Here is a 20085-nt window from a genome sequence, read left to right as displayed (position 1 = left end):
GGGCATCGCTTTGGTTTGGAGCAACAGGACTCGAGGAACCACACTGCTGCCATTCACTGACACGCATTTCCTAGGGATGCTGGTTAAACCAGATTGTTTCCGGTATTTCTTGGCTTGAACCCACAACCATGCAACCTCCGACAGGCAGAAATACGCATCCGGGAGGTGGCCACGGTTCTCTGCAGCTCCCTGGGGACGGATGCTGCATGCTGTTCCCTGCAAGCCCCCGGTACCCAGAGTCTAACTTCCGTGTCTCCGTCATTTCCCTCTGGAGTTAGTATGATACATGTATTTAATCACGCTTAGTTAAAGATAAGCTGCTTGGGAGGCACAAGTAGCTTTCCAGGACCGGCCCTGGGGATGCAGGCTGTGCTGCGCGGGGAGTTATTCCTCCATGGCCCAACTGTTCACAACGCAGAGGAGAAACTTCTCTGCTACAGGAGCTCACACGATGGCTACGACTGGAGAAATCGGGAGCATGCGGCAGGGCATGGGGGAGACACCAGAAAGCGGTTGAGGTTGTCCCATGGGAAGGGGAAGGTGGGATAGCCCAGACCACATGGCGTTTTGGGCCACCGGCGAGGAGAGCAGCCAGAGTGGCTTTTCTGCTCCTCTGAGACGTCCGTGAGCTGGAGAGTGAAGGCACTCGAGGGCCAGCACTCCTTTAGGTGCGTCCAGGTGACAGCGCAGAAGAGAGTGACCCACGTGGCACCTTCACACCCCAGCAGAGACACAGGCTCCTTCCAGATGGCACCCGAGCGGACACAACGGTGACCTGTCCAGGCAAGGAGGGAATCACAGCGATGCTCGGCCTGGGCGGCAGAGGGTCACACCGTGTCAGAGATGACAGGTCTCAATGGGTAAAGGAAAGTGGCTGAGAAGGTGAATAACGAGAGGCGGGGAGAGGGCAGTAAGGGAAGGGAGAGACAGACAGGCCTGGTCAGAGAAATCAAGGAGACAGTATAAGGAAATGAAATAATAATAATAATAATAATAATAAAAAAAAAACCTTGAAAAGCAAGAAGGAGGAAAAGAAGAGCACAAATTCAAAACAAAGAAACCATCTGACACAATTACTCCCAAAAAGATAACCCAGCCGGAGGGGGTCAGGAGGAAGCAGCTGGGTGCAGGGAGCTGGGCAGACCCCAAGGACACCAGCCCGCACCCAGCCTGGTGTGACCCCCCCACGCCTCCCCAGCAACCCCCTGCTGCCCCGTCCAGGGCTCCCCTCTCTGCACTGCGAAGTTCTCTCATTTATAACATGCCACGCACTGCCACGAGTCACCGAAAAGTCAGACTAGACAGGGCCACAGAAGTGCACTTCTTGTTCCCATTTTTGTATCATCCAGGGAAATGACACAGACCTCGGAGAAACCCAACCTCCCGAGCGCCCGGCTGGGGACGATGAGCTGGTTCCAACTCACTCCAGCAAGACAACATGAGCCTGGTTTTCGTCACTTCGATTTGCCCAGGGAGTTTTCTGAGACAAAGGTGTTCTTATCTACAGGATTTTTGGAGCGGCAGGGGGTAGAGGTCACAGTGAAGTCCCCTCCGATCTCCATAAAGCCTAAGCAACCTGACAAACCAGTGTGTAGCCTCTTACTACTGGAGAACACGCGAACACACTTGAAGTAAAGGAGCCAAACGGATTAGGATCAGAAATTAAACCGGTTTTCAGTTACACAAGCCAAGTAAAAATCTAAACCAGCTGCTGTTATTCACAAGCAGCTTTCTCCATGGTTTAAACTCAGTAGAAACCATAAGCAATCTGTATTAATCTTTAAAAGGTTTGCTAATGCAGAAAAGTGCAAATTTGCATGCTGTGCAAATTTCACTGCGATTATTCTAAAACCTTAAAATAAAAGGGATGAATAAAGGAAACACAAACTTTAACTAAAGAAACGGTCATGGTGTCATCACCGCGCCAAAACATTCCCAGTTTTACAGGACAGACCACCTCAGGTATGTGCTCCGCGCAGCCCCACAGGAATGCTAGTACCCCTCAGGACAGGGCTATCGCGGGGGTATCTGGGCATCTCGCCGAAGGGAAGCAGCTAAACATGACTTTGTAGTCGCCAGTTGCATAATCTCCACCCTCAGCCATCTGATAAGGCCGGGAGGGGCCAGGGATTAGCCTGGGACAGAGGAGTCCTCTATCTGCAGGGCTCAGCTCAGCCTCAGCCCCCCCAGCCATGCCATAAATCGCAGGCGCTGCGGGATCCCGGGGTCAGCTCTTGCTGCCGGGGCGGAACCGGGGAGCTGGGAAAGGACCGGCTTATACACATGGCATCAGGCAGAGGGGCGACGGTGTGTCGCGGCAGCATCACCCTATCCCACAGCAGCATCCCACAGGGATGCCAGGGCTCCCTCCTCACCCCAACACTCCGACAGCCCCCAGTAGAAATGAGGGCTCATTTCCAGGCACAGCTTTTTTTGTTGCGGGAAGAACAGGGAGGGCCGTGGCCCGGCAAACACGGGGAGCCGGGATGATGAAAGGGAGGAGGAATCAGAATCCTTCCCCATCTCCCCGTGAGCAGGGTGATGGCGAGGCAGTGTGAATGGCCCCATTGCCACAATAACTGCACATGCCTCCCCGCAAAAACTGTTAATTGGGTGCACTTCCAGATTAGAATTCACGGTAGAAGAGCGGCACACACCGGGAACAAAGACACAGACCTCCAAGGACCAGAGAGGTGCCCCTACACCCCGTAAACTGCCGCTCAAACAAAACTGGGAGATGAAAAATAATTACCTACAGAAAGTCTCAGGGTTTGAGAGGTTTAAAAAAGCCCCGTAGGAACCGTGCGCAGGCCCGGGACGCTCCCGCTGTGGCCCAGGGGTTCGTTGGCTCCTGACCTTTGCTATTTTTCACCCTACTTAATGCAAGCGCCTTGTGTAGGCAAACGCTGGGACAGCCGGGGTGGAATCGCAGCGAACTTTACAGAAATGGTAAAGCACAAGCAAATTTAAAGCAGTTTTGCACTGGGGGTGCTCTGAACCCCCTTAACCTTGAAGTTTCACTAGAATATCGAACCACATAGTAAGTATAATAATCTCAAAGCAAGCAGCTCTGGCTCTGTTACTCTCATCTCAGTGATCCCTCTGGTTACAAAAGCCATACAAGACAACGCAGATTAGGAAACAAAGCAATTGATAAGAAGTTGTTTTGGTTTTTTTTCCCCAAATACCTTGCACATGTTTTATTTCAGAGAGAGGCCTGAGGAAGCCTCCTCCCCCCCCCCCCCCCAAATTTTCCCGATAAGACATTTTAAATGTCTTACATTTAACGAACTCATACACGGGATATTCTGGCTTTGTTCTCACAACCCATTGTAGCAGGGGCCACTAAATCAAACAGTTGCTGCTACGACAAAAGCACTCACAAAAATCTCAACCTCATCTTGAACCCTGAAGATTTTTATGGCTACTCCCTCGCTAACCCCTCCCCGAAGCCACATTAAAGGCCGTATTGTTTTCAAAGGTCATGGTAGGTTTCATACCACATTTTAATACAATGTAAATTCTCCAAGAATATGATGATGTTACACAAGAGTCACAGAAGATGGTGCGAGATAGAGAAGAAATCTCTACTTGTCTATGTTTTATCAGGCAAACAGTAGAAGCAACACACTTAATTCTTGAAAGACTTATTTTTCCCCTCAGCGGAAGTAGTCTTGATAATTTTAAAAAGAAAATTCTTATGAATTTCCAAAAGGAAACACCTTCAAACCTGCTGAAGCACGCGGCAAAGACACGTACAGAAAACACTAAAGCGCATGAATAAGCATATAAAATACATAGCAAGTAAATTAAAGTATGGGGACACCCATCCGACCCGCAGCGAGCCTCTGTCACCGCTCCCACCTGTGTCACTCCCACGGGCGCCCGCCCTCCACAGTGAGCGGTGGCCGAGGGCAGCACGGCCATGGGCCAGGGGGGATGGACGACCGGGCGCTGGCTTCGTCCCAGCAGCTCCCTCAGCTGTGAGAAGGATCGCACCCACCTGGCAGATGCACCTACAGCACCCTGCGAGAGATTAACCTCGGAAACAAGCCCAAGCGTCCATGCAGCCAGCTCGCGCTACTTCCAACATCGGTGCTTTATAACGGCGCAGAAACAAAGACTTTATTTCCTAGAGCGAGGGCAGAAGTGAAGGCACAAGCCCTCGGTGCTGGGATTCCATCCTGCTGGAAAGCGAGAGGGAGGACGCAGAAAGCTGCAGTTTGCAAAACTTCCCATTTATACAACAGAACATGATTTACAGCTAAGAAAATCTTTTGCAGCTGACAAAAAGAGCTTACAGATGACACTCAGCACCGCAATTCATTAACGTATTTAACATCTTTTCAACTGTGTATCATTTATTTGCTTCGTGATTAACTCACCCTGTCTCACACACCCCGCAGGAGCCTTTAGCTGGGTTTAAATCTCAAGCTGCTGAATACCAGCTGTTTGGGGAGGGGGAGCGGGGTTGGGTTGGGGGGGGGGAGATCTCACACATGTGTTACTTAAATCCTAACCAAATCCCGCTGCCTCTCGCCTCTGATGATGCCTCAAACACAAACAAACCTCTTAAAGGCTTCTTTCCCCCCTCCTTATCTTTCCTAACGATTTTTTTCATTGTCAATGTTTAGTTCCAAGAAACCATCTTGTTAAATCCAGCAGAGAACTGGGGTGACTCCCCCTGTGCCACCGAGCGCTGCATTGTCTGAGCAAGCCCACCCCCCAAAACCAGCCGCCTTCGCTTAAGGGGCTTTTCTTCAACTTATAATCGATGAACACAGGGATTAAATTTTCCGTTGGGCGGCCCCTCCCCGGGCCAGCGGCGAGCTGGGCGGCCGAGCCCGTGGCCGGGCACACAATGGGCCGGGGCGCCCTGCTCCCCCACTCCCCGCCATGGGGGTCCCAGCCCCACACTGGATGGGGGCGAAGGCACCACGTCCTGCCCGGCCAGGCCAGGCTCAAAGAGCAGATTGTGCTGCCCGGATCAGGCCGGCCATGGCCAGGGCCTGAATAGAATTAACCCTCTGTGAACTAAAACAAAAACATTTGTGTGCCCAGCTGGGATAAAGGTTAATTTAAATGGACAAGCCTCCTCAAGTCCTTTAAAAACAAAAAAAAAAAAAAAAAAGAGGCTGCTGCAACCTTATTCTCTGTACTGTAAAAAGATGTTCTGCCTACAGAGCCCCAGAGAGCGTGGCTGCGTTCTGAAAAGCACCAACCGGGTGTTGAAAAGAAAAGAGAAACGCTGCGACAGAGAAATGGCCAGCACATCTCAGCTTTGCTCTCTCTTTCCGGGAATTAAATCCAAAACTCCCAATCTTATCCCACACCGATTTTGTGTCTGCCAAAGAAGAGTTCAGTGAAAAGAAAACCTTCATTAAAAAAAAACAAAAACCAAAACTCATCGGTTGCTCTTTTTCATGTAGGTATAAATCAAGAGTGTGCAGCTGATGAAACCCATCACCCTTCCCTGCAGCGGGCTGGGACCCACCACCATTTGCATATCAAAAACTCATCTGGGAAATGGAACTTCTCCCGGAGGGGCCGGGAGCCCCCCAGCACCCACGTCCTGCGGGACCTGCAGCAGCGGGCCCGGGGACAAGGGACGCTGCCAGCCCCTGGCCCCGCTCCATTGTGCGGCACAGGGGGGACGGGGACAGGGCCTGATCCTTCACTCCAGCCAGTTGTTGCACAAAGAGTTTGGAACAAAAGCCACTGCGCCAAAATGTGCCCCCGAGAGCCCAGCGGCTCTGGCAGCTGCTGGGGGGGCACGCGGAGACACGGGGGTCCCCACCGCCTGCCCGCCCTCACCCGGCTCACAGACCCGCTCCCTGTGAACAGTCACTCTCCCGAGCGATCAACTTTCTCTAATCCAATTTAAGAAAAATAAAGGTTTTTGCACGGTCCCCTGCCCTTGCTCCAGCATGGCCATACGCTCCGAATTCAGACCTGGTTTAGGCTCTATTTAAAAAAAAAAACTGGTACATTACAAAGCAGTAAGATTAAAAGCCGACTTGCCTCCCTAAAAATAATTCTCTTGGACCTATTTAAATTGCCTAGATATGCAACGACAGAGAACGATGCAGAATTAAGAAAACGTAAGATTAAAGCCCCAGCACACACACACCCCCCCCAGCCCCCTGCGAGGAGGCAGGGCCTAGGCACAACTGAAAATAATGACTTTTCAAAATGCGTGTTACCCAAACATGCAATGTGCTTGCCTTAAATATTTCTCCCTTGTTCTGAAGGGGAGCTTTGCCACTGTCTTCAATCATGGGAGGGGGGTTGGGGGGGGGGGAAGCTGTAAAATATCTGTGAACTAGTATTAGTCCCAGGAGAGATGGAGCTGCGTTATCAAGTGCCTACATGACCCCGATACTATCAATAATTAACGATACTAAAAAAAGCTCCTCCAGATGGTCAAAGGGATTAGGAAGTTTAAAATATAAACAAATTAAGCCCCAAAACAAACTAATACCCCACCTTTTTTCTTTTTTTTTTTTTTAAAAAATTGCATAATCCCGCCGGCGGCTGAAGGCTGAGCCGCCCGGCCCCGCACGCCGCGGAAAAGGAGAGAAAGCGGAAAACCCTTCACGGCCGCTTCCCTCCCGCAGCCCCGGGGCGGGTCCCCGTCCCGGTGCGGGTCCGCGTCCCGGTCCGGCCCCGCCGCCCCGGGCGCTGGGACGGGCCGCCTCCCCGGGGGCCGCGCTGGCGGCCGTTCCCCGCACAAAGGCGCCGGTGCCCGCTCACCTTCCATGCAGGTCGAGTCCCGCTTCATCCCCCCGGCGCCGCGCTCTAGGGCCGCCTCATGGCGGCAGGGCGCGGGCCAGCGGCGCGGGCGGGCGAGCAGCCCGGCTCGGCCATCGCCGCCGCCCGCGGGCCGGCCCTATGCTAACGAGCGGGGTGTCAGCACCGCCCCCGCACCGCCCCGGGGCCGGGCAGGGCCGGGCAGGGGCCGCCCCCCCCCCCCGGTCCTCGCCGGGCGGCGGCGGGAGCGGCGGCCCCGCTTTGGGTGGTTTTCCCAGCGAGCGGCCGGCACCGCCGGGAGCACCGTCTGCCTGACGCACAGGGCAGGAAACAACAGGAATCTCCAGTAGGAAAATTATTTCCTCAAACCGATAACAGCTCTTGGCCCAAACCCCATTTGTTTTAATCGCCACTGAAACGCAAGCTGGGGGTGGACGGGTCCCACTTCACGGCTGGGCAAACAGAGGCAGCACCGGGCGACCGGCACCGCACGCGCCAGCGCGGGCGAGGGACGGACGGCACCGCGCTGCCCACGAGCCCTCCCGCGCCCATGGCCCGCCGAGCCCGCCACGCCGCAGCCCGCGGCACAGCCCACGCCACAGCCCACGGCACAGCCCACGCCACAGCACAGCCCACGCCACAGCCCGCAGCACAGCCCACGCCACAGCCCACGCCACAGCCCGCGGCACAGCCCACGCCACAGCCCAGCCCACGCCGCAGCCCACGCCACAGCCCACGCCACAGCCCACGCCACAGCCCGCGGCACAGCCCACGCCACAGCCCACGCCACAGCCCGCGGCACAGCCCACGCCACAGCACAGCCCACGCCACAGCCCACGCCACAGCCCGCGGCAGAGCCCACGCCACAGCCCACGCCACAGTCCGCGGCACAGCCCACGCCACAGCCCAGCCCACGCCACAGCCCACGGCACAGCCCACGCCGCAGCCCGCGGCACAGCCCACGCCACAGCCCACGCCACAGCCCAGCCCACGCCACAGCCCACGGCACAGCCCACGCCGCAGCCCGCGGCACAGCCCACGCCACAGCCCAGCCCACGTCACAGCCCACGCCACAGCCCACGGCACAGCCCACACCGCAGCCCACGCCGCAGCCCGCGGCACAGCCCACGCCACAGCCCACGCCACAGCCCGCGGCACAGCCCACGCCACAGCACAGCCCACACCACAGCCCACGCCACAGCCCGCGGCACAGCCCGCGGCACAGCCCACGCCACAGCCCAGCCCACGCCACGGCCCACGGCACAGCCCACACCGCAGCCCGCGGCACAGCCCATGCCACAGCCCTTGCCACAGCACACGCCACAGCCCGCGGCACAGCCCACGCCACAGCACAGCCCACGCCACAGCCCACGGCACAGCCCACGCCACAGCCCACGCCACAGCCCACACCACAGCCCGCGGCACAGCCCAGCCCACGCCACAGCCCACGCCACAGCCCACGCCACAGCCCGCGGCAGAGCCCACGCCACAGCCTGCAGCACAGCCCACCGGCAGCACGGACTGGGACTCCCAGCTCCCGCGGGACTGGGAACTCAGCGCTGCAGTGGTGGTCGCTATGGGGCAGGGGGCCAGAGCCCTCCTCCTCGGGGTTTGCGCAAGTCGGCCTACAGGGATGGGACGCTGGAAACTGGATGCTCACTTTGTCTTCCTCGCCAGAGGAGCATGTCCCATGGGAGCAGTGGTGTGGTCAATGCCGACGGGGACGAGGGAGCCATGCAACCCAGTTCTAGTGGCCTGAACCAAGCGGTGGCCTAAGGACAGCAGCGCCAAGAGACAATGAATGGGGGGGGGACACACGTGCACAGGCAGCTGGTGATGGACAAGTGCAAAGGTCAGTCAAATGATCGGAACTTCACAGTATGATCTACACTGGCTTGCCTGTCAGCTGGCGTTCACTCTCCTAATGGAAGTAGTTTCAGCAGCGCTACTGCTAGAAAGGAGTTAAAACCACACCGGCCATAGCTCCAACAAGAAAACCTGCACTATAATGAAAAACCCTACATGAGACATTGTGTGTTTCATCTTTTCCCAATTTCTCTCTCCCCTAAGAAAAAAAAACATGCTGCTCATCCTCCTTGAGGCAGATTATCTCCGACTCTAAACTCGGTGGCGCTGCAAACTTCCCTAACAATAAATCCGTGGCTGATTTAGCTGCCCAGCTCAAAACAGGTACCACCACGGCAGCACCGGTAACAGTGAGTTCTTCGTCAAATACAGCCACGTGTTTCTCTGCAGCAGTGAATGTTTTCAGGAAGCTCTTCTGCTCCTTCATCCTCCTCCTGGGATGAACTCAGCCTTGGATATTGCAGAGTTCATGCGTTCCTAGTGCTGCAAACATGGGGTGCCCAATAACCCGTCCCAATTGCCAACTGGGTTTGACCAAGCCCAAACCAACGCTCACCACACCAAAGCATTTAAGGGAATGGCCAAAGACATTTCTGCCCAGTTCAGCCTGTCCTCCAGATGTCTACACCCACTCCGCTCAAAATTCAGAGTCTGCTTCCGTTCCTCGTCCTGAGGACCGCGGGGCTCAACCATGCTCTGGGAAATGCCTGACTTAAAATAAACAAGGCACAGAGGCAACAAAAGAGGTCGTATTTCACTCCATCCCAAGCCTGAAATTTTATTGCTTTCTGGTGACATCCAGCAGTGCAAATAACCCCGTGTGCAGGCAAGAGCAGAGCTCAGCAGCGTCCTCCCGGGCACCCTGCTGTAGCTGACCCCACGTGGGCAGGGTGCTCTGGCAGTCTCAGAGGTCCCTGCCATCCCAGCCCTTCAGTGATTCTGTCCTTCACAATCCCGTTTCCAACCCAGCGTTCCTGCGGGAGCAGGTGCACTGCGCAGGAGCGAGCTGTGGCAAACCAGGCCAGGTCTCCAGTTTGCTTGTGCTGTAAATCTGTAAAGATGCTGTGTCGGTCCTTGACATGCTCTTCGGATTGACCTCTCTTTTTTCACTCCGGAGGTTACCAAAGCAGGGCTGTGCGAGGGGCCGTTCCCTGCCCTCGCCGCGCACGGCCAAGGTAAGCCATCCCCCGGCTGCGCTATTGACACAGCTGCTTGCAATTGTGCCTGCTCCCAAATCTCCACATTCTTCATCCCATGCGAGCGCTCCGCTCGCTCCCGGCACCCCTCGGAGAAGTGTGACCAGAATGCAGAGTGCTTATTTTGTAACACCGCGCTGTGATGTGGACACAGCGATCTGAATTAAAGCAACTTAATCTCAGGGGAACAGGCCAACACAAAGTTGTTCACACAACCTCTGCTGGGACTCACAACAGAGATACGCCAAAAAAACCCCTGCTAATTCGGAAACAACTGTGAGTATAGACAAAACCTGGCTGGGGAAAGGATAATTGGCCAAACAACCCAAATCTTACAAATTACTCAATACTCACATTAAATACACGTCACAGTTTGTCCATAATAAATCTTTAAGGGCAAGAAAATAATTGCAGAGATCTGGAACCGTTCTGTAAAATGAGCGGCCAAACTGGGAACGGGCAGAGGGCAGGCAAAGAGACAAGAGAGATTGACTCCGTTGTCTGAATCGAACAGCCTCAAAGCAAGCCTGGTAAAAGGAAAAACAAAGTGGCTGGTTCTTATTTTAGCCTGAATGGGCCAATTCCCACCCCAAACAGAAAAAGCTGGTGCAAATTGTAACTCAGAGCTAACGTTTTAGAATGACACCAGTTGACAATGGTAAAAGGCAAAACCATTGCCAAAAACTGGACAAGTGACACCGCTGCCTGCAACAGATTTATTGTCCTGACACTATGGCCACAAGGGACGGGCATGGGAAGCAAGAGGAGGCACAGGGAGATCTCCAGGGTGTGCAGAGCATCGCCTCATCCCGCTGCCAACGAGGTCACTTGTCTGCAAGCGAGGACAGGAAAAACACTGAGTTTTGCTGCGATTTGTCGACAGTGAAGTGTGGTGGCAGGCAAACCAGCCAGCAGGAGATGACAGGTTATAAATGTGGCAGGAGAAAGGGAAACTATGCATGAGAGTTGTGGAACGTTTTAAAAGGCATCCTGTACAAATGCAGGAGAGCTTTGAGAGCTTTTGCATAGAATCATGGGACAGTCTGGGTTGGAACGGACCCTTGAAGGCCATCTAATCCTTTTTCTAGGTCCTTCTTCTCAAGAACGTTTTCCCTATTTGCTTTGGGAGTGCGGGTGTCTCTCCCGGGCTGCCTGCGGGAAGCAGCTGCAGGCAGAGCAGAGCGGGCACTGCTGGGCGCTCTGAGAGCCCCCCGTTCCAGAGAGAAGGAATTCCCAAAAGACTGACTTTTTCAGAGCCTAACTGGAGTCACGAGCCAGTGCCGACACGGGTCAGACACTGCCAGGCCAGGCCAGGGACGGTCTTCCAGGATGCTGTCTGTAGACACCGTCACTTGTCACAGCTGATCCCTAAAAACTTTGATGACAAAACCCAAATTTGGGCAGAGCGGGGCTGGCAGAGCCGCGTGGCCCCAGGATGGGGCCAGCCCTTCCTTACCCTCCCACCCACAGCCACCCTTCCATAATTCCTGGGGCTCCAGTGAGGCTTTGCCCATTTTCATGACAATCGGGGCTCTGTTGTGTCGACGCAGTTTGAGACATCGGCCCCTTTGTGGCACGAACAAAGTCAGGGCTGCGATAACAAAACCGAGCGCATCTCGGAGCTGAAGGCGACTAAACCAAGAGCTGCCTCCACAGAACCCAGCCTGCCACCGACCAACTAAAATACTAGAGTGGATTTGATTCCAAGCAACAAAGAGCGCATCAGGAAATACCAGAGCCCTGGTGTTGTTTATATTTTACCCACAAAGGTGCCCCTGGCAGCATCTCCCTTTTGCAGCACCGATGTCCCTGAGCCCGTGTGGGTTGTCAGGAGCAGCCCCCCGCCCCAAAAACCAGGCTGGTTTGCAAATGTAGCTGAATAAATGGTATAATCTCAGATTAACGCATCTCAGCAGCCTCAGTGCTGCGGACGTTACCACTTCCAGCCACTGCAGCGAGGGAATGGGTTTCAGGTAAACACAGCACATACCTCCCCCAAAACTCTATTCCCTCACTCAATGTATACAGATATTTCCCAGAAAAAAAAAAAAACAAAAACAAAAACAAAACATTATTTAGAGAAGCTATGGAAGGAACTGCAAGAAATTATAATAAACACCTGCCTGACTTCTGAGAAGTCTTGTGATAAGGGTTTAATAACAGATGTGGGTGATTCCTCTGCTCCATAGCGTTAAACACACCAGGACTGTGGTGTTGGTAATTCTGATGAAGGTATTCACTTGGTGCACATAAAATTAAGCATTTTCCTCGTTCTTACTAGTTCAATAGGTTGTTGTGCAAAACGAATCCTTCTATGAAATTCCCAGCTTTATTTGTTTATTTATATTTTTATTTTCTTGGCCACTGAATTTGCCATCCCAGTCTATTGAATGGCTTGCGAGAAGCGTTTCATTGCATCGTGCTTGATGGGTGACAAAGAGCGAGAGCAGCTCTGTGTGACAGAGGAGAAGGCAGGGGGGAGGTTAAGGGCTCCTTAGAGAGGTCGCCTTCAGAGGAGAAAAGGAAAACAAATGGGATTGTAGGCATGAGAAGTATATGGTTTTACTGCCTTAGTGGGCAAGTACAAGAAAGGAGAATTGCGAAGTGAAAAGCTTTACATTTCTATGAGCAGGCAATCGAGCTCCTTTCTAAACTCTCTGCAGAAAGCGCTTCCCTTCCTAGGGGATGCCTCCAGCCCATTCTGGGAGCGCGTCTCCCGGAGCTCCCAGGAACCCAAATCAGTCACGCAGCCTCAGATCATTCCAGAAAACAGGGAGAAGTCCTGGAGCTGGGTCCCCGTCACCAGCAACAGCCCTGCAGCACCCCAGCACCTGCGGCTCACCGCGGCGCCTGCATGGCCTGATCCCCCCTCGCACCCGCCTTGTCTCCTTCTGCACTCGGTCGTTTCTCCCCCAGGGCCAATATTCAGGCAGACAAGCCCCCGGGCAAACAGTGGGGCTCCGTCCCAGCATATCCCACCCACAGAACTAGTGCACCCCACCAGCACCAGCGCCTGCACAAATGGACGGAAATCTCCTCACCCAAACCCGAAATGGGTCCGTGCCTGGGCAGAAAATGCAGATGTTTAGTGGGATGCAGAAACAGGAAAGGCGTGCGGGTCAGAAGGCAGAGTACCTCCCAGATTTGAAGAGGCGGGGAAAGTTTTGTGCATTTAAGTGGTAAACTGAAAAGCCGAAAGATTATTTTAGGCTCAACTTACATACACTGCAGTTGTACCAACTACACTGCTGCAGTTGCTTGTATTTTTAATAATAATAACAACAGACAAACAGTTTGTTATTATAACTGTTGTTATTATTATCATTCTGAGCATTGTTTCCAAACAGGCAGCAACAATTGCTGGTATGCCCCAGAAAAAAACACAGTGAGAGTACATTTCCTCAAATTTCAGGTCAGATAGCAAAACAAAGAGGAAAAAGAACTTCAGAACTAAACCTGCAGATTCTGTACCTGCACCAAACACATCGCTGTGTCTGCAGTTGCTCATCAGCTGCTTTAGACCATTGGGAGCATGGGGCAAAGCCTGTTTGCGAACTAACCGGCTGCTCTGTACCTCTTGCGAGCGGGTGGGACGCGGCAGAGGGGACGGAGAGGTGGCACTGCACGGAAACCACGCGGAGACAATCGGAAGGTGCGTGACATGACAGTGACACTGAGCAAAGGCTGGAGCATCGCTTGTCACCAGGGCAAAGATAAACACGGGCGTTCTACGGGGAGAGAGAAAACGCCGACAGCTCCTGGTCCTTGGGCTTTAGGGCAGGTTGACCAGCCGCGCTCCCCCGAACGCACCGGGGTGAGGTGGGACCCCGTCCCGCTGCCCCGGGCAGCACCCCGCACCCCGCCCCACGCTCGCCACCAGCCGCGACCTGCTGGCCCACACCGCCACCGCAGCGGGCGGCCGTCGCCCGCCCCCGCTCGCCCCGGCCCGCCGCGGGTTTCCCGGCGGGCGGCGGACGGGAGGGGGCAGCATCCGCCAGCCCGACCCGCCGGTGGCGGCGGGGCCGTGTCGCAGGGCGGACACGGCCCCGGGCAGCGCAGAGCCCTCCCGGCAGAAACGGAGACTTTCACGGCAGCTTTTACTGTCCTCGGCAGCAGAAACCCGTCAGCTGCGCCCCGAGCGCCGAGCCCTCCCGGCCCCCGCGCTGCCACCAAACACCCCACGGCGCTGTCGCCTTCCCCTGACCCTCCGTAGGTGACCCACACATACCTGAGTCCCGCTGGCGGCAGGGCTGCTTGGCCCCTGGGTTTTATTTTTACTGCAATTAGCGTTTCTGTTATTAGGAGTAGCCCTTTAAAACGTCCGTTTCTGCAAATCTTCTTTGAGTATCACATTTAACCTCCAGGAAAGCAGGGAGGGGAGCCATGGGATGAGGGGGAAGGGTTTTAAACTGAAAGAAGGGGGATTTAGATGAGATATTAGGAAGAAGTTCTTTGCTGTGAGGGGGGTGAGCCCCTGGCCCAGGTTGCCCAGAGAAGCTGTGGCTGCCCCATCCCTGGAGGGGTTCAAGGCCAGGTTGGACGGGGCTTGGAGCAACCTGGGCTGGTGGGAGGTGTCCCTGCCCAGGGCAGGGGGTGGGACGGGGTGATCTCTAAGGTCCCTTCCAACCCAAACCATTCTATGATTCAAAGTTTGTAATGCTATTTTCTTGTTTTATAAGAAAAGGAAAACCTGAACAGAAATATCCTTCCAGAACTTACAAGAATGGGAATAAAAGTATGGAGAAACTGTCTGGTTCTACCCTGACAATACCCACAGACTTCCAAATTGTTCCCAGGCCGAGAATACCTCCATTCACAAAACAGCATATTCCACTGGAAAAAAAAAGAACAACACCAGAACTTCCAGCTTCTGTCCTTAACTCTGCCAGCACCCCCTCAGCTGGAAGACTGACTGATTTACCACCTTGAATGTATCTCACCTGATCCATCTATAAACCACAACTACTTCTTGAGATGACGTCAAGTTTAAATGAAATTGCAAGATGTTGAAGTCCATGGAAAATATATTTCTCAGAAATGCGAGGACAATTAAGGAAAGAGAAGATGACACCGGACCACGGGGCAGGAAAAATTCCCATACTCAAAAAAATTGTGTAAATTCAGCTTTCTTTCTAGAGGGACTCAGAGCAGTAAGGAAAGACACCCGGCACGGCAGAGGTGGCACAGTGACACCCCGGCACTGTTTCACAGGGTGAGGGGTCAATGCCAAGCCTGGCTGCCCATGAGCGCGGCTGTTTGTGGGCCCTGGGCCCCCTTTCATTGTCTAGCCATAAAGCGAAGCATCCAGCTCAAAGCTTCATCGGTGGCTCCTTAGGAAAGATGCTTTCATCATTCCAAGTTTCTGCTCTTGCAGACGCTGGAGAATTACTCCCATAAACTGCCCAGGTTGTTCCGGGTACAGTCAAACCCTTACGAGTACAGCAGGCAGCGTGATTTCAGCGTGACCCCACAGCGGGGGACAGTGCTCAGGAAAGTACATCTTTTTATTCTACCCAGTCCTTTGGAGCAGTCTGGAACTTTGGGGCACGTCTGCATTGCTACCCCCCTCCTACTAATACTGCTCTCACTTTTGAACTGGGCCCTGAAAAAATAACTGTTACCTCCCCGTCTTCCTTCTGCTAAACCTGATCCTAGCCCTTTCCTTCTGATAAACTAGATAAACTGATAAACTTCTGATAAACTAGAAAATCAATTTTCACGTAATCTCTATCAGCAGCTCCTAGGCCCCAGACACCACCCACCCCAGCCAGCACGAGGTCCCAAATTAAGATGTACGTGACTGCAAATAACAGCCCATTCCACTAGACTAACACGGGGGAAAGCCATCTTCCATCCTCCTCTCTGTTTGTGAAGCTACCCAGGCGGACTGTTCGCATCTTATTACTGACAGATAGCGAGGCTGCCGCGGAGCGGGGACGGCCGCTTTGGGTGTAAAGGCTGAATTGAACGTGCAGTATTTAAGACAATTAGATTTTCAAAGAAACCACACTAAACATTTCTTTCATGTGTAATCAAATTATGTTAAAGCAGACCTCATAATTTAAACCATTCCATTGGTCAGCTCCTATTTGTTTTCCCTGCACCCTCATTTTTGCTCCAGATCTGTCACATTACATTAACACCTTTCCTACTCACTGCCTACAGAAATAACAGCCTTCGACATGCCTGCACAATCCATTTGTCCTGCTCTAATTACTTTTTGACATAGCCTCTTTTGCTGTTATCTTGCCTTTTCTGACCTCTGTCTGTATTAAAGCCATTTAAAACAATCTTTAAACTCGGTATCTATTGTGATGTGCCTTATATGATACGACTGGACTATCAGGCAGCAACATTTTGTAAATCAAATATTTAAATCTATGGTAATAAGATAATGTACTTGAGGAGGAAAGCTGCTACGTACTGGTAACAGCTACAGCTGGCTGTTCCTAACACGAGTCCCCAGGACTGCAACATGTTTTCAGGATGAAAGTCCTATAGTCACAAAACTGTTCTACAGAATTAGAAAGCTCAAAGATAAAGGGGGTCCTCTGTCTACTAAGGAATTTCCCTTAATTTCACTAATGGTGAGGAAAACAGGAGGAACTGGGAACAGTGGTCATCTTGCACACAAAAAAAACCCCAACAACCACCAGAGAAATGGAGTAGCTGGGAAGAGGACCAGGCGGGGTGCACCAACAATGGCTGTTCAGAGGGAACCATGACAAATCGCACCCTTCTCCAAAGCCGGAGAAGAAACCGAGAATCTCTAATCCCAATATCCCTCTGCTTTCATCAAGCCCATTCAAAAAATGTGCCCTCATTTTCTTTTGTGGCTGATTCACAGAAGATGAGCCTCTAATTACCAGCTACTTCCCCGGCTGGAGCAGCAGAGGATCTGCTCGGTGCCAAGTATCTGCTTCGGAGTCAAGAACTTATTCCATGTGGTGGAACTAATTTTTTGGGGATCAAGTTGATCCCTATGTACATATGTCTGACGATACAGTCTAACTACATCTTCACATGCTATTTTCCACATGATCCAGCCTCATGCTAACTTAACTGGTAGCAAGTCAGTATTTTACTCACATTAGAAGATACTTCACAAACCTACATTTGCTCTGGTTCATTTACAGGGTAATTATCCAGTTCACACAAAGCCTGGTCTTCTCGATCCAACCAGCGCAGATCCAAGCACAGCTCTGCTGGGACGGCGCAGCTCTATATTTTGTCTTCCAGATGACAGCACTATAAAACCGACGGGGGACAAACCCAGAGTCAATTAGAATACATTAAATGTAATGTAACAATGCTACGATTTGTCATAGCCAGCCAAGAGGTTTTATTTCTTTGAGTTCCTCTAACTTTGTCCTCAGGACATGAAGAGCCCATGCACGCTGGGGAAAGCTCTTCCCACGATACTTCCCTACGCACATTTTTATTTTCCCCTTTTTCTTTCCTGTCAGCAGCCCTGACCGCAGAAGCCTGCCTCATTAAGGCATCTGAGCATAGCAGCGACCCATGGATCCAGGACCAGACCAGTCTGCTACTGGTCTGCTACTGGCCCACTCACAACATCCCTTCCTGCAGAGCTCTGGGATCTGTGCGCGCAGCTGGATGCCGGGGAAGGGGCAGGACACCGCAGAGACGGGCAGAATTAGCAGCTCTGCCTTCGCCAGCTCCTGTGCCGGAGGGTGGGCGCAGACCAGGAGCTCCAGGCTTTATCTCTGCGAGATTCAGAAACGCGCTTTTTGCTGGAATCATTTTTTTTTTTCAGTTTGTAAAGCGATTATTTTATTCCTCCTCGTTTTTTCACACCTATTTCTCAACTTTTTTTTTAAAAGAGCTGTTTGAGCGGACCTGGGATGTCCATTATCCAAACAATAATAACTACCAATTACGGTGACCTCGCTCACATTTGTACTAATTGTGTATCTAAACCAACGCATCGTTCCCGTGACGTTCCCGTGAAGAAGGCAACCCGAACGTGAAGGGTGCTGTGCTGGCCCTGACCCTGACCCGGTCCCGACGGCCCCCAGAGCGGATGCAGAGGAAACAGCAAATTACCAGCACTAAGATTAATCTTTTTTTTTTTTCTCCTCTTAATTTTTTTTCCTTAAGTAAAATTTACATTTCTTTTAGAGGAAGACATTAAACATAAAATAATACCCCACTTCCACACCCTTTCGGACCACCACCAGTGTTCTCCGAGTCCCCTCCGGAACGCAGCGCTGGCAGTAAAGCCAGCCCAATGGCTTCTCTTTGCCCAGCTTGTCACCGTGCAGAGGCTTTCTTGGCCTTTACATTTCTTCTCAAAACAACTACACATCTTTTGGGGGCATTTGTGAATTCAGGGTGCATAAAAGTGGTTTATATTTTTAATTTCCCCTTTTTAACTGGACATCCTACACAGCACCCTGAATTCCCCACCAGGTTCCACTACTGACAGCGTTCTTCCATTATCGTTCACTTTTTGATTTTGTATTTTATATGTCCTGGAGATGTTTGTGACATCATGACTGACTGCAGCACTCAGCGTTACGGCCTGGAAGCCCCAGCCAGGTCTGCCGGGGCAGGAGCTGCACAAGCAGAAGAAAATAGTGGTGGCTACAGCTTAAAGGCAACAAGTCGCATAAAATGTGCTTGAACAAATTCACATATCGCAATTTGTAAATACAAGTTATCCAGCACATTGTGTCTAGAGCATCCATGGTTATTTGGCCAATTTCTTACAGTCTCGGCAGGGGTTTCTCTGGAGAAGAGAGCTCGCTGCATTTTAAGCCTACCCAGGTACCAATTTATAGAACCCCAAATGCTGCTGGAACGGGGCAATGGATTACTGGGGAAAAAGATTCCAGAGGCAAGAAATAAAACCCTCCTAATTGAAGTACCCTCGAAAAGGTGGAGATGCTCCCAGTGAGCTGTGGCTGCTTTGCTGTTGATTTCAAACAGAAAGAAACTGGCCCAAGACCGGCATTCGCCACTGGGTTCTGGAGGATTCGGGACAAGGTCCATAGGGGCTCAGCCAGCTCTGGGCAGCTGAAAGTCCTACATTTCTTTCCAACAGACCCCAAAATGATGTGGAAACCATCTTGAACTGGAACAGCGGGAGTCTGAGATGGTGCTGCGTTGGAGAATAGCTGAAGGAATGGCTTTTTAGTAATATTGAGCTTGCACGACATCTAACAGCAGGAGCAGGTTAATGCCTCCATTAATTACCGAAACAGCCTGCACATACAGGACCAAAAGCAATGGGCCACCAGAGCTGGACCTGAGACCACAGAGATTTCCAACTTTTATGTTGGAAGTGGAGAGGCTCCAGAGTCCTCTGTAGAGCCGAGAAAGAACAGCATCTCTTCCAGCGGCCGGCTGGAGAGCAGCTCCCTGGCAGTATTCAGGGATCTTAATTCCTCCTGCAGGAACCTCGTACGTGGAGGATACCCGAGCTCGGGCAGCGATTACTGCCCAACAGATGCCTCTAAATTACCTACTGCAGGAATCCACCTTTCTCCATGACTGCCCAGGGACCATGGCCCCAGAATAAGGGGGGTTGATTTCCCCTCGTGAAGCGTTCTCGCCCCCCAGAGCTGCACTCCGCTGGCACGGCCGGCGCTGCAAACTCGGGAGAAACCCTGCAACTTCGGAACCCACCCCCTGCCCTCTTGTACTGGCTGCACTGCACTGCGCTGGGAGAGGGAAATGCCGCATCTCCCAACCCAAACAAACTCTCCCTGTTCCTGGCAGGGGCTGCAGGACAGATGGACCGAGCTGCCCTTGCGCGGCTGCTGCCGGACCCCCGCCAGCCACCCAGGACTTCCATAACTCCCCCACCACGATGCAGCGCACCCGCCGTCAGCCCGAGGGACCCTCCCCAGCACAGGGTGTGGCAGAAACGGGAGATGATTTTGGAGGAAACACAGAAGATTCAGATTGGAAATGAAAACTATCTGCCCCAACTGGATTTCAGCATTAAATTTTTGAAATTCCAATCGTATTATATTCTCCTGTTGCTTATTTAAGATAAGCCTGCCCATTTTTTAAAAGTTAAAAGTTAAAATCTGCATTGGTGTTTTTATCATATATCTTGAAAACAAGGCAAATACAAACCCTCCTGGTGCTTACCACCAGGCATCTTATCAGCAGAAAATTAGGGGGCTATTTGTGCTGTGTGGCGACGACTCTGCAGCACATGTACTACAGGGAACAGTCCGTGCTGCTCGCGGGAGACACTCGAAATGTTCGGGTACAGGTGTCTGAGGGTGGCCCAGCGTGT

General features: G+C 52.6%; 1 protein-coding gene across 4 annotated transcripts in view; it reads right to left on the bottom strand.

The window, feature by feature from the left end:
• The window catches only part of NR6A1 (nuclear receptor subfamily 6 group A member 1), a 92389-nt gene that overhangs the window by 25113 nt on the left and 47191 nt on the right, over window positions 1-20085 (bottom strand). The window contains exon 1 of one of the 4 annotated variants that reach the window (XM_074608703.1): window positions 6754-6883. The exons of the other annotated variants lie outside the window; for them this stretch is intronic. Within the exon in view, the coding sequence (XP_074464804.1) occupies window positions 6754-6781 (28 nt within the window). The 5' untranslated portion in view covers window positions 6782-6883. Of the gene's footprint in view, window positions 1-6753; window positions 6884-20085 lie in introns of those variants that run through there. 4 annotated transcript variants of the gene reach the window in all.

Source organism: Larus michahellis, chromosome 15 (assembly GCF_964199755.1).
Source record: "Larus michahellis chromosome 15, bLarMic1.1, whole genome shotgun sequence".
In the NCBI taxonomy this organism is placed as follows: Eukaryota; Metazoa; Chordata; class Aves; order Charadriiformes; family Laridae; genus Larus; species Larus michahellis.
Note: the sequence above shows the minus strand (reverse complement) of the source record. Positions and strands in the feature narration are given on the sequence as shown.